The sequence below is a fragment of the Trachypithecus francoisi genome, unplaced genomic scaffold (assembly GCF_009764315.1).
Source record: "Trachypithecus francoisi isolate TF-2019V2 unplaced genomic scaffold, Tfra_2.0 Lachesis_group16, whole genome shotgun sequence".
Classification (NCBI taxonomy): Eukaryota; Metazoa; Chordata; class Mammalia; order Primates; family Cercopithecidae; genus Trachypithecus; species Trachypithecus francoisi.
Genome location: NW_022681461.1, coordinates 5,256,833 through 5,269,888, shown reverse-complemented (window position 1 = coordinate 5,269,888; position 13,056 = coordinate 5,256,833). Strand labels below are relative to the sequence as shown.

Genomic DNA, 13,056 nt, shown 5'->3' with positions numbered 1-13,056 from the left:
CAGATGTCAGGCAAGTGAAGGAGCCAAGGATAACTTCTCTAGAGCCTGACATACCAAGAGAAAGATTTTATTATTAACAAATGTAGGATAATTTAGAGGAAAAGCAGGTTCCAAGAGAAACCATTTGGTGAGATATCAAGCTAGATCTACCTTGCAGGAAGAAGAGATATACGGTTAGAGGTATATTTTAAGAGTTACTGGCATAGAGGAGCTAAGGCTAATCATTTAGTGTTCCTGCAGAATGAAAGAATACATATTTAGGACAGCAGAAGTAAGAGTGTTTGGGTTTTCCTCTAATGTTGGAGACAAGAAGCCGACCCAAGATATCTAATGAGAATTGGGATAATTATGCCCAAGAATCCAAGGAAGGGATGTTTTAAGCTGGCAGGAAAAGTCAATAGTGTAGAATGTAGCAGTGTTTAAAGGAAATAATGGATGACAAAAAATAAAATACCATCTAACACAATTATTAGCTAAAATTTCTTCTTTTTAAAAAGTTTTTTAAATTTTTTCTGTTTTTTTTTTTTTTTTGGAGACGGAGCCTTAACTTTGTTGCCCAAGCTGGAGTGCAGTGGCATGATCTTGGCTCACTGCAACCTCTGCCTCCCAGACTCAAGCAATTCTCCTGCCTCGGCCTCCTGGGTAGCTGGGATTACAGGCACCTGCCACCATGCCAGGCTACTTTTTTGCATTTTTAGTAGACAAGAGATTTCACCATGTTGGCCAGACTGGTCTCAAATTCCTGACCTCAAGTAACTCACCTGCCTTGGCCTCCCAAAGTGCTGGGATTACAGGCGTGAGCCCCTGCACCAGGCCAACTAAAATTTCATTCTTTTTCTCAAGGAAAATATATTTGTATGTTCTCAATGAAGAATGTCTAGCTATAGTGATGTTTAAAGAGATTTGCTATTTCTTTTTCCTGAAAAATCTCTTACTATAAAATGTTCTGTGATGTTTACTTTTAGAAATTAAAGTTAGCTAATTGACTTTATTTTTTAATTTCTTTTTTTTTTTTTGAAATGGAGTCTCGCTCTGTCACCCAGGCTGGAGTGCAGTAGCACAATCTCTACTCACTGCAAGCTCCGCCTCCCGGGTTCACACCTTTCTCCTGCTCAGCCTCCCGAGTAGCTGGGACTACAGGCACCCGCCACCACACCCGGCTAATTTTTTGTATTTTTAGTAGAGACAGGGTTTCACCGTGTTAGCCGGGATGGTCTTGATCTCCTGACCTTGTGATCCACGCGCCACGGCCTTCCAAAGTGCTGGGATTACAGGTGTGAGCCGCCGCGCCCGGCCTATTTTTTTAATTTTAAGACATCTTTTAAAATAATTTGAGAGGTATATCAGACATTTAGGCTGGAATTTCATGGGTCAGAACTCATATTGTAATTTTGCAAAGTACTCCTGTTATAATTAATTTTAAAAGTATTTCTAATAGGTGGAAATTTGGAAGTATAATTTGGTTACATATGTTTTTTGTTGAAATTAAAGATTGTGGGCTGGGCATGGTGGCTCACGCCTGTAATCCAACATGCTGGGAGGCTGAGGCTTGAAGCCAGGAGTTTAAGACCAGCCTGGGTAATAAAGCAAAACCGTGTCTCTACAAAAAGGAAAAAGAAATTAACTAGGCACAGTGGCACACCTGTGGTCCCAGCTACTCAGGAGGATCCTTTGAGCCTGGGAGTTCAAGGCTGCAGTGCACTATGATTACACCACTGCATTCTAGCCCGGGTGACAGCGAGAGACCACATCTCTTTTTTTTTTAAAAAAAAAAAAAAAAAAAAAAAAAAAAAGGCAGTGTTAGTAACCACACTGGTTTTGGGAAAATTTTTTTTTTTTTTTTTTAAATGGGGGAAGGGGACTTGTAGGAAGAGAGTAAGAGGGACAAAATGGGAATGCTTTGAGGAAAATGGGGGTATTAGATGAAACACATGTTAGTAATTGGAGTGATTATTTTTGATATTTGCCTTTTAGAAAATCTTTTCAAGCCATACACCAATTCACTTCGGAAGGATGGAAGTCTTCAAAAGATCTGAAAAATCAGCTTGGACATTTAGAATCAGAACTTTCATTTCTAAGTACGCTTACTGGCATCAATATAAGAAATTACTCCAAGCACACAGAAGACCTAACAAGCACTGAGATGGCAGAAAAGAGTAAGCATTTTTTAAAAATCTAGACATAGTATTGAAGCTTTCCTTATTATGCATAAGAAATTGGTTGTCATACTGGATTGAGAAAATGTGGCACATCTACACCATGGAATACTATGCAACCATGAAAAAGGATGAGTTCATGTCCTTTGTAGGGACATGGATGAAGCTGGAAACCATCATTCTCAGCAAACTATCGCAAGGACAAAAAACCAAACACCACATGTTCTCACTCATAAGTGGGAATTGAACAATAAGCACACTTGGACACAGGAAGGGGAACATCACACACTGGGGCTTGTCATGGGCGGGGAGAAGAGGGGGGATAGTATTAGGAGATATACCTAATGTAAATGATGAGTTAATGGGTGCAGCACACCAACATGGCACATGTATATGTATGTAACAAACCTGCATGTTGTGCACATGTACCCTAGAACTTAAAGTATAATGATTAAAAAAAAAAATTGGTTGTCATAATATTGAATTAAAATTCTACAAGGTAAGTATATAAAAGTATGGTTGTGGTAAACCTGTTTACTCACATATCTTTTGAACATCATGGTGTTCAAAAAGCTGCCTGGGCCGGGCGCCATGACTGTGCCTGTAATCCCAGCTTTTAGGAGGCCGAGGCGTGTGGATCACCTAGGGTCGGGAGTTTGAGACCAGCCTGGCCAACATGGTGAAACTCTGTCTCTACTAAAGATGCAAAAATTAGCCGGATGTGGTGGTGGGCACCTGTAATCTAAGCCACTTGGGAGGCTGAGCCAGGAGACTCACTTGAACCTGGGAGGTGGAAATTGCAGTGAGCCGAGATTGTGCTGTTGCACTCCACCCTGGGGGACAGAGAAAGACTCCATTTAAAAAAAATAAAAATAAATAAGCTGCCTGAGGTAAATATTAAAGAACAGACAGAGTTTCTTTTTTTCTTTTTTTTTTTTTTGAGACGGAGTCTCGCTCTGCCGCCCAGGCTGGAGTGCAGTGGCCGGGTCTCAGCTCACTGCAAGCTCCGCCTCCCGGGTTTATGCCATTCTCCTGCCTCAGCCTCCCAAGCAGCTGGGACTACAGGCGCCCGCCACGTCGCCCGGCTAGTTTTTTGTATTTTTTAGTAGAGACGGGGTTTCATCATGTTAGCCAGGATGGTCTCGATCTCCTGACCTCATGATCCGCCCGTCTCGGCCTCCCAAAGTGCTGGGATTACAGGCTTGAGCCACCGCGCCCGGCCTATCATTAAGTACCTTAATAGTCAAGTAAATAGTAATAAGTGAATAAACAACAGCACCATTAATTTATACATCTTAGGAGTTGTTCAGCACTGACATGAAAGCTGCCAAGATAAATGTTTTAGCAGCTGGACCTTTTGCCGGAAGGAAGGTTTCTGGTCCCAGTGACTAGATTTTATTGCCAAAGATCTGTGATGCACTAAGAGATAAAGGGAAGCTACTGCAGCTGTGCAACTGGATGTCAAGAACTTTGGTTGTCAAGAATAACATTCCCAAAAGCAGAAATCATTTTTGGTGTGTTTCCTGACTTTTCCACTGAAAATAACCCTCGTGACAGGGGAGAGGGTCTTGGGCAGCCACTGCAGGGTGACTGAATTACATATAGAAACAGAGTGATGGAATTTGGAGACTTAAATTACTTGAAAGGAAGAGATGGAATGCAGAGAGAATAGAGAATGAGGATAGGCCGAGTATAAGACTTTTACTAGCTGAAAAGCCGCAGCATGAAGAGTAGGCGTAGAGTCAGGACAAAGCTAATGTGGTTTGAATGGGAGATTTCAGAAAGGGACATCACAAGAATTGAAATGCTTTTTTTTCTGTCTGTGAGTAATATATGCTTATTTTAGCAAACTTGGAAAAACATAAAAATTATAAAGAAGGAATATTTTAAAGCCAGAAATCTAAGTAGTTGTAGGAATTTCTTGAAATTAATTGTGAAATAATTTAGCAAGAGTAATGGTATGGGAAGAGAAATATCTTGTTTTTTGTTTTTTTGTTGTTCTTTCTTTTTTTTGTTTGTTTGTTTGTTTTGTTTTTTTGAGATGGAGTTTTCCACTGTCACCCAGGCTGGAGTGCAGTGGTGTAATCTCAGTTCCCTGCAGCCTCCACGTCTCAGGTTCAAGTGATTCCCCTGCCTCAGCCTTCAGAGTAGCTGGGATTGTAGGTGCATGCCATCATGCCCGGCTAATTTTTATATTTTTGGTAGAAATGGGGTTTCACCATGTTGGCCAGGCTGGTCTCGAACTCCTGACCTCAGTGGTCTGCCTGCCTTGGCCTCCCAAAGTGCTGAGATTACAGGCATGAGCCACTGAGCCCAGTCTACAAAAAATATTTTGAACAGGAAAATAGTAATACAAACTGACAGTAATAGGCATATGTAGTATAATCTGCATGTGAAAGGGTTCTATCAGAATAAGCCTTGTGACGATGTAGTGTCAGTGTCACTGGTTTTCCAATATTTCTGTTTCTCTTTTTCACAATCATTGTATGATTTCATAAAGAAGTTAAACAGCTATTAGGCTTCACAGGTTAAAAATGCTTGAAAGCCTTGTCATCGAAGACTGTATTTTCTTATGTCACATTTTCTGTTTGTTATGACACGGAAAAAAGTTGCCAGGCAAAAGTGAATAGTTGTTCCTAACAGAAGTGATACAGTATTGTTCAAAATAGTTTTTCTAATACTATTGTATTTTGAGGATTTTTAATCTATTAAACTGAGAACAAAACAGTTTGATTTAATGGATGTGTTTGGTGACGTATGATGCCATCAAATCTTTAATTAATCAGATAATTACTGTGTCTGGCCCAGGCACTTGGCCAAATGCTGTTGGAAAGACAAAGAGCTATTTGAAGTCATTATCGTTTTCCATAGCTATTAATTGGGCACACACAGTTTCTGTGGTGTGTTAATGAATGTAGCTGAAGCTAGGTAATCAAATGATCTTGATTTCCTTCGAAATAATCATGTGTGAAGAATGTAGACTTTATTGCAGCTATGCTTTTATTTCTCCAAACATTTTTAGAACTCTTCTTTTGGAATTTCCTTTAGTGCCTATGATGATTCTTTTAAATTCTCCATCTTGATTCTGTAAGAGTCGGTTTACAAACTAAGTAATGGAATTTGGAGTCCAAAATTAAGTGTTACCGCAAAGTAATGAGAGTAGTTTTTTTTGTTTGTTTTTTGGGTTTTTTGTTTGTTTGTTTGTTTGTTTTTGAGACAGAGTCTTGCCCTGTCGCCCAGGCTGGAGTGCAGTGGTGCAATCTCAGCTCGCTGTAGCCTCTGCCTCGTGGATTCAAGCAGTTCTCCTGCCTTAGCCTCCCACGTAGCGGGGACTACAGGCGCACTCTGCTGTGCCTGGCTAATTTTTGCATTTTTAGTAGAGACAGGGTTTCACCACATTGGCCAGGATGATCTTGATCTCCTGACCTCGTGATCTGCCTGCCTTGGCCTCCCAAAGTGCTGGGATTACAGGTGTGAGCCACTGTGCCCGGCCGAGAGTAGTTTTTTAATTTATAGTTTTTATTCTTGTCTTTTAATGAGCTTTAAATGTATGTTGTTAAAAATATGTGGATGGGCTTGATACATGGATTGATTGTTTTGAAGGACTAATCCTCTTCTGTGGTCCTTAAACTTTGTTAAAAATACACCCTTACTCATTATTTAAAAATCAGGCCGGGTGCAGTGGCTCACGCCTGTAATCCCAGCACTTTGGGAGGCCGAGGTGGGCAGGTCACTTGGGGTCAGGAGTTTAAGACCAGCCTGGCTAACATGGTAAAACCCCGTCTCTACTAAAAATACAAAAATTAGCTAGGCGTTGTGATGCATTCCTGTAGTCCCAGCTGCTCGAGTAGCTGAGGCAGGAGAATGGCTTGAAGCTGGGAGGTGGAGGTTGCAGTGAGCTGAGACTGCACCACTGCGCTTCAGCCTTGATGGCAGTGAGACCCTGTCTCAAAAAAAACAAAAACAAAAACAAAAAAAAAAGGGTGTGGTGGCTCACGCCTGTAGTCCCAGCATTTGGGAAACCAAGACGGGTGAATCACTTGAGGTCAGGAGTTCGAGACCAGCCTGGCCAACATGGTGAAGTCTGTCTCTACTAAAAACACAAAAATTAGCGGGCCATGGTGGGGCATGTCTGTATTCCAAGCTGCTCGGGAGGCAGAGGTTGCAGTGATCGGAGATGCTGCCACCACACTCCAGCTTGGGCGACAGAACTAAACTCCATCTGAAAAGTAAAAAATAAAATAAAATAAATAAAATAAAATAAAATAAAAATCAGTGTGTTCAAGTTAAAAAGCATCGAACTGAAAATTTGTCATGCTACATATATTTATATGCAATTTATGTATGCATAGTGTTCCATAAAGAAAAAATAAAACCTGGACATAAAAAATAAAGCCTGGAGACTGGACAGATTAGTAAGTCTCTCTGGATCTGATTTCTTATGTGCAAAATAAAGTGGCTGCTGTAGATTACTTCCAGGATTCCATCTGCATTTTTTCTTTACCACATTTTTGGCATATTTATTTTTATGGACAAAGCCCAAGGTCATCTAGATTTTCTCCTATATTACCTTGTAGGAGTTTTAGTTTTGTATTTTATATTTAGAACTGTAATAAATTTTGAGTTAATTTTTGTGAAAGGTATAAAGTCAGTGTCTAGATTTTTTTTTTTTTCGCATGTGGATGTTCAGTTGTTCCAGCACCTTTTGTTGAAAAGACTATCCTTTCTCCATTGAACTGCCTTTGCTCCTTTGTCAATTATCAGTTGACTATATCTGTGTGAGTCTATTTCTAGACTTTCTCTTCTGTTCTGCTGACCTATTTGTCTACTCTTTCACTAATACCATACTTTCTTGATTACTGTAGCTTTATAGTAAGTCTCTAAATCAGGTCGTTTAAGTTCTTAAACTTTTAGTAAGTCTCTAAATCAGGTTGTTTAAGTTCTTAAACTTTCTTTTTCTTGAAAATTATTCTGGCTTTTCTGAGTTTTTACCATTCCATGTAAACTTGATAATCATTTTGTTGATATCCAGAAAGTAACTTGCTGGAATTTTGATTGGATTGTAGTGAATGTACAGATCAACGTTGGGAAGAACTGACATCTTAACCATAGTGAGTATTCCACAGCCATTCATTTAAACAATTCCACATCTAATTCCATGATTAAGCGTTGCGTCTAGCTGTTATGTCTCTTTAGTCTTCTTAATCTGGTCAGTCTTCTCTGTCTCTTATGACATTGACATATTTGAAGACCACTTGTATTATAGATTGTTCTTCAATCTCTTTTTTTTCTGATAGTTTCCTCTTGATGACATTCCTGTGCAATTTTGGCAGGAAAACTATGAAAGTGATATTTTGTTCTTACCAGTACATCTAATTAGGAGGCAAATTATGTCAGTTTGTACCATTCTGTCTTTTTTTCCTAGCTGCTTATTGAACAAACCTTTAATCAGTCTTCCTATTTTGAGCCCCAGGTTCACCTCCTATAAAGGTACTTGGTACTGCTGATTCATAATAACCCGTCTGGTATTCTCCTGTGTAAATGGACTTGCTTCTGGGTTTTCCTCATTTGCTGGCTTAGGTTTCAGTTTTCCTGGCTCTACCAGGTCACTTTCACTTGTCCATGTGCTGTCTAGTTCATCCATCTGATTTCCAGCTTCTCAAATCCAATTGTTCTTATTTTCCGTGTTCCCTTTATCCTTGTAGAATCATGCCCTTCTAAAAGTAACATTATTAGCAAAACTAGATGACTACATGAAGTCTAGATCATGCTTACTTACCTCTTGGGGGTAGGGTATAGCCTGGGAAAGGACATTAAGGAACCTTACAGGTTCTATGAAATTCTTGTGGCGTAGTCTGAGTGGTAGTTACCTGGACAACCACATGTGTAAAAAGAAATATTGAGCTGTATACTTAAGAATAGGGCATTTTATGGAGGTTGGGCGCAGTGGCTCAAGCCTGTAATCCCAGCACTTTGGGAGGCCGAGACGGGTGGATGACAAGGTCAGGAGATCGAGACCATCCTGGCTAACATGATGAAACCCTGTCTCTAAAAAATACAAAAAACTAGCTGGGCTAGGTGGCAGGCGCCTGTAGTCCCAGCTACTCAGGAGGCTGAGGCAGGAGAATGGCATAAACCCGGGAGGCGGAGCTTGCAGTGAGCTGAGATCCGGTCACTGCACTCCAGCCTGGGTGACAGAGTGAGACTCTGTCTCAAAAAAAAAAAAAAAAAAAAGAAAAAAAAGAATAGGGCATTTTATGCATTCAAATGTATGCATGTTATATCTCAAAAATGTCATTTATCACTGTCATTTTAGTGCAGTTTTGAGAAATAGCAGAGGTAAACGCATGGATTCAATTTACTGCCTTTAAGAACTAGATAGTGTTGGAAAAATAAAAACCATTGAACAGTTAACATGATTCAAATTTGTCTAGGGTTATACTAGTACATTTCTACTTCTTACCATAACTTTTGGTATAGTTGAAAACTTGACCAGGTACGGTGACTCATGCCTATAATCCCAGCACTTTGGGAGGCCGAGGTGGGTGAATCACCTGAAGTCGGAAGTTTGAGACCAACCTGACCAGTATGGTGAAACCCCGTGTCTACTAAAAATACAAAAAATTAACCAGATGTGGTGGTGCATACCTGTAATCCCAGCTACTCAGGAGGCTGAGGCAGGAGAATTGCTTGAACCTGGGAGGTGGAGGTTGCAGCGAGCCAAGATCGCACCATTACACTCTAGCCCAGGCAACAAGAGCGAAACTCGGTCTGGAAAAAAAAAAAAAAGAAAACTAGAAACACAAGTTATCATTAATTTTATTTTGCAAAGATAATCAATTTGGTTTACATTCTTCCCAAGTTTTTCAGTGTAATTGCTAATGCACACTTTCACACATATACCTACATGTATTGTAGATATTCACACAAAATTAAATAATTAGCATTTGAAGAAAATGGTTATTTGCAAACAAAATGTTTGTTTTTCTGGTTTACAGGTATAAGAAAAGTTCTACAGAGACACAGATTATCAGGAAATTGCCACATGGTTACATTTCAACTTGAATTTCAGATTCTGGAAATTCAGGTAAATTAAGAAGCATGTTGTCATAACAGAGATACTTCTCCTATGAGATAAACAATTCCCACACCCCAGCCTTCAACAGTGGTGGATCTGAAGAGGAGTTCATGAGCCAGGGCCCCCATTCATAGCACATTTGTGCAAAGTGGTACATTTTCAAAATTTCAGGTGTTAATAGCCCAGCAACTGCATATGGTAGGGTTGCTGTGAAAGCCATAGGTGCTTTATTGAAGGACAGGTGGCAAGATGCTCCTGGGCTCCCAGTGCAATTCCATGAGGTTGTGGGAATAGTCCTGGGTGTCATCAGTAGTTAGGTGATATGCCAACCATCTAATATCTATTAGTTATCTATTGCTGCTTCATCAATCTCCATAATATTTAGCATTTTAAAACAACCCAAAATAGGCCAAACATGGTGGGTCACACCTGTAGTCTCAGCATTTTGGGAGGCCGAGGCAGGAGGATTGCTTGAGCCCAGGAGTTTGAGACCAGCCTGGGCAATGTAGTGAGACCCTGTCTCTACAAAAAAATTAAAAATTAGCCAGGCGTGGTGGTGTGCACCTGAGCTCCCAGCTACTCCGGAGGCTGAGGTGGAAGGATTGCTTGAGCCTAAGAGATCGAGGCTACAGTGAGCTGTGATTGTGCTACTGTACTTGAGCCTGGGTAACAGAGTGAGACTCTGTCACACATACAAAAAAACCACCAAAAATACAATCATCCCTCAGTATCTGTGAGGGATTGGTTCCAGGACTCCCTGTAGTACCAAAATCCACGGATGCTTAAGTCCCTTATACAAGATGGTGTAGTATTTGCCTATAATGTACACACATCCTCCTTTATACTTTAAATCGTTTTTAGATTACTTCTAATACCCAATACAATGTAAATGCTATGAAATGGTTACTATAGTATATCATTTAGGGAATAATTATGAGAAAAACAACTTGTACATGTTCAGTACAGATGCAACCATCTGCATCTGTAGATATTTTTTTCAAATATTTTTGGTCTGCCGTTGGTCAATCTATGAATGTAGAACCATAGATAGGGAGGACTGACTCTGTGTATTAATTATCTCACCTATTTTCTGTGGGTCAGGAATTTTGGAGCCACTCATTTGGGTGTCCTTGCTCAGGGCCTCTCATGAGGTTGTGGTTATCTGGGACCGCAGCCATCTGAATGCTCCTGGGGGCTGGATGATCTTGCACATTGTACTGAACTGCTGAGACACAACAGAGGGAAGAAGATTCATTTGGCTAAGACCTTCACATAATATCAGGAAGCAGGAAAGCGAAAGCAGACAGAATGATAATAAGTAACCCCACTGGCCAGGGTGCAGCAGAACAGGGCTCAACCACCTTCAAAGGCTGACTCCAAGAAAAGTTGAAAGCCAGAGAAAGCAGTTTCAACCAGTTGGTTTTGCCAGTTGGGCCAACGGAATGTGTGCAAAGAGGAGGAACAGAACAGGGAAGGGCAGTGAGGCTGCGTTGACCTCAGCTCATCAGATAACTAAAGTGATGTAGAGTATTTACTGTAACTGAGTCCTATTGACAAGCTGCATGCTTATATTCAGGGTCATGTGCCCGTATTCCGTATCCTTTTCATCAGTGTTCTTAGCCACAAAAATTGTCCCAAGTTTCCCATTTTGTATGAGACAGGAGTTGGTTATGGAGTCAGGACCTTTCCTCCGTCTGTGTCAGATAGCCACTCCCTAACTAGTCCCAAGGATTTGGTACAGTTACCTGGGTCTGGAAGTTTTGCTTCTCTTTGCAATCCAAGTCTCCATTTGCTATTACTGGCTCTGGCAGGCTGAGGATGGGCTAGGGGTTGTCTAGACCCCCTCATTTGATGGCAAAGCTCCTAGCTTGTACTCGTCTTAGAGTATCACTCTTACACTGCCAAAGTGACCAAGAAAAGGTGCAGTGTAGCATTGCCAAGGCCAGTTGAGCAGAATATAAAACACATTTCAGCATGTTCAGTGTGTCAAGGGCATGGGTGGTAAGTGGCTCTGGGACTGACATTGTTCCCAGATGGGCACTAGGCCTTGGGGATGGACAAGGTCACCAAGGAGATATCACATGCATGACCACAAAGATCGTTTGCTGAAGACTAAAGCAGAGAATGGACCCAAATGGATTGGTATCATTTAGGCTGGACAACCTGTGCCACCACCCCAGGCTTTTCCTTTAGGCGGCTGCTGGATTCCTGGATGTTGTCCCTCTGTAAAAGGTTTCATAGTCTGACTGACTATATTTTCTTTCTTTGTGGCTGATGTGAACTTGACCTGAGAGTGGTAATCTACTGAATGCTCTTCTGTATGCTGGCATCCATTAATGGGCCAAGCCTGCAACCCATGGCAGGTTGGTGGAATCATAATCCCGTGGTCCACTTCCATCTCCAAAAATGTCTGCACTCTAGTATATATGTCCAGGAAACTGCTCAGGGGAATCCTAGCAGCCTTGGGGTCTTGCAGGCTTTTTCTACTGTAAGAGTTCATCTTTTTCACAGTTGCCTCATAGGTTATGCAGAGGGAAGCTCCGTTGTGGGCAGAATTAGTCTTGTCCTTGAGAGGCTTGTCCACAAATCCAAGTGAAAAGGGAAAGATTATCCTCTGACATTGAGATGAATGAGCTTCTTAGTGGAGTTGTACCTTCCAGGATGGGTTGTACCCTAAGATTGATTGGTATGCTTCTTAGTGGGGCTATGGCATGAGACATAACATAGACTATAATATCCAACATAGACTGCAATATCTTCACTTTATTTAAGTTGCATACTTCAGTCACCTTAAACGTCTGATGGAAAGTATCAAATAGTAATTTGATGCCTTCCTGAGTCAGATAAGGATGAGGTCACGGTATAGAAGACATTTTTGATAATGTGATATGCTCCTGAAGAATGACTGCTGCCTGACCAGAGTCATTCCCATCATGAACTACTGCGTGGTTTGGCCTGCTGGGCCTGGGTAACCACCCCAGGGCAGCACAGACAGGACAGAAGCCAGGCGGTAGATGTCCTGCCGCTTAGGTCCTGCAACCCCTGCTGATGTGGCCACACTCTGCCTCCTACCAGACAGTGTTGGCACTGACCCAGACCTCAACAGTATTTTATGCTGATATTCTCATCCTCGTGCCACGAAAGCATGATTGAAAATTTTGTGACCGTTTGGTAATGGCCTAAGCTTATGCTGTTAGCTCACATCTGAATGAATTAGAATCAGTTGAGCTGTGCCTCACAGAAAACTTAAAAATGTACTAGAAGTGTATTTCTCTATTACTTAAGTAAACTTGTATGTTTTCAAGGGCTAATAGGGTGGTTTTATGATAATCAAGTGCTACCATCAGCCACACATGGCTTCAAGTCATGGTGCAATGATCATATTAGCATTTCGGGTATCAGGAAGAGGATGGGCAAAGAAAGGCTCACCTGTTCTTTGAAAGGACACTTTCTGGAAGTTGTACACTCATCATTTTCACTTATATTCTATTGGCCAACAAATTCATATAAAGGGTGCTGGAAATTTAGTCTTCATTATGCTTGGCCATATGACCAATGGAAAACTGGGACAAGAAAAAAGTATAAATAGAGGGGACCACTAGCAGTTTCTGTCCTATATGCTTTAGGGGATGCAGGGGGACAAAAAAATCTAAGGAGAGGGACTGTTGATATATTCTTTGAAAGACATAGAACCTAGTAATTGCTGAGTCTCTAAAGAGAGATGAGTTGTCATTGTTCACATTTAAAAGTGTGTAGGTGTTTTGGGAATGATTGGTTTTACTAACAAAGTGCTACAGAAAGAGTTTATTCTCCCTGGCTGTG

At 41.1% G+C, this 13,056-nt stretch overlaps 1 protein-coding gene across 2 annotated transcripts in view; it reads left to right on the top strand.

The window, feature by feature from the left end:
• CENPP (centromere protein P) overlaps positions 1–13,056 on the top strand; it is a 286,574-nt gene that overhangs the window by 4,784 nt on the left and 268,734 nt on the right. For both annotated transcript variants that reach the window (XM_033236781.1, XM_033236783.1), the window contains exons 2-3: positions 1,975–2,156; positions 9,155–9,243. In XM_033236781.1, the coding sequence (XP_033092672.1) occupies positions 1,975–2,156; positions 9,155–9,243 (271 nt within the window). The remainder of the gene's footprint in view (positions 1–1,974; positions 2,157–9,154; positions 9,244–13,056) is intronic.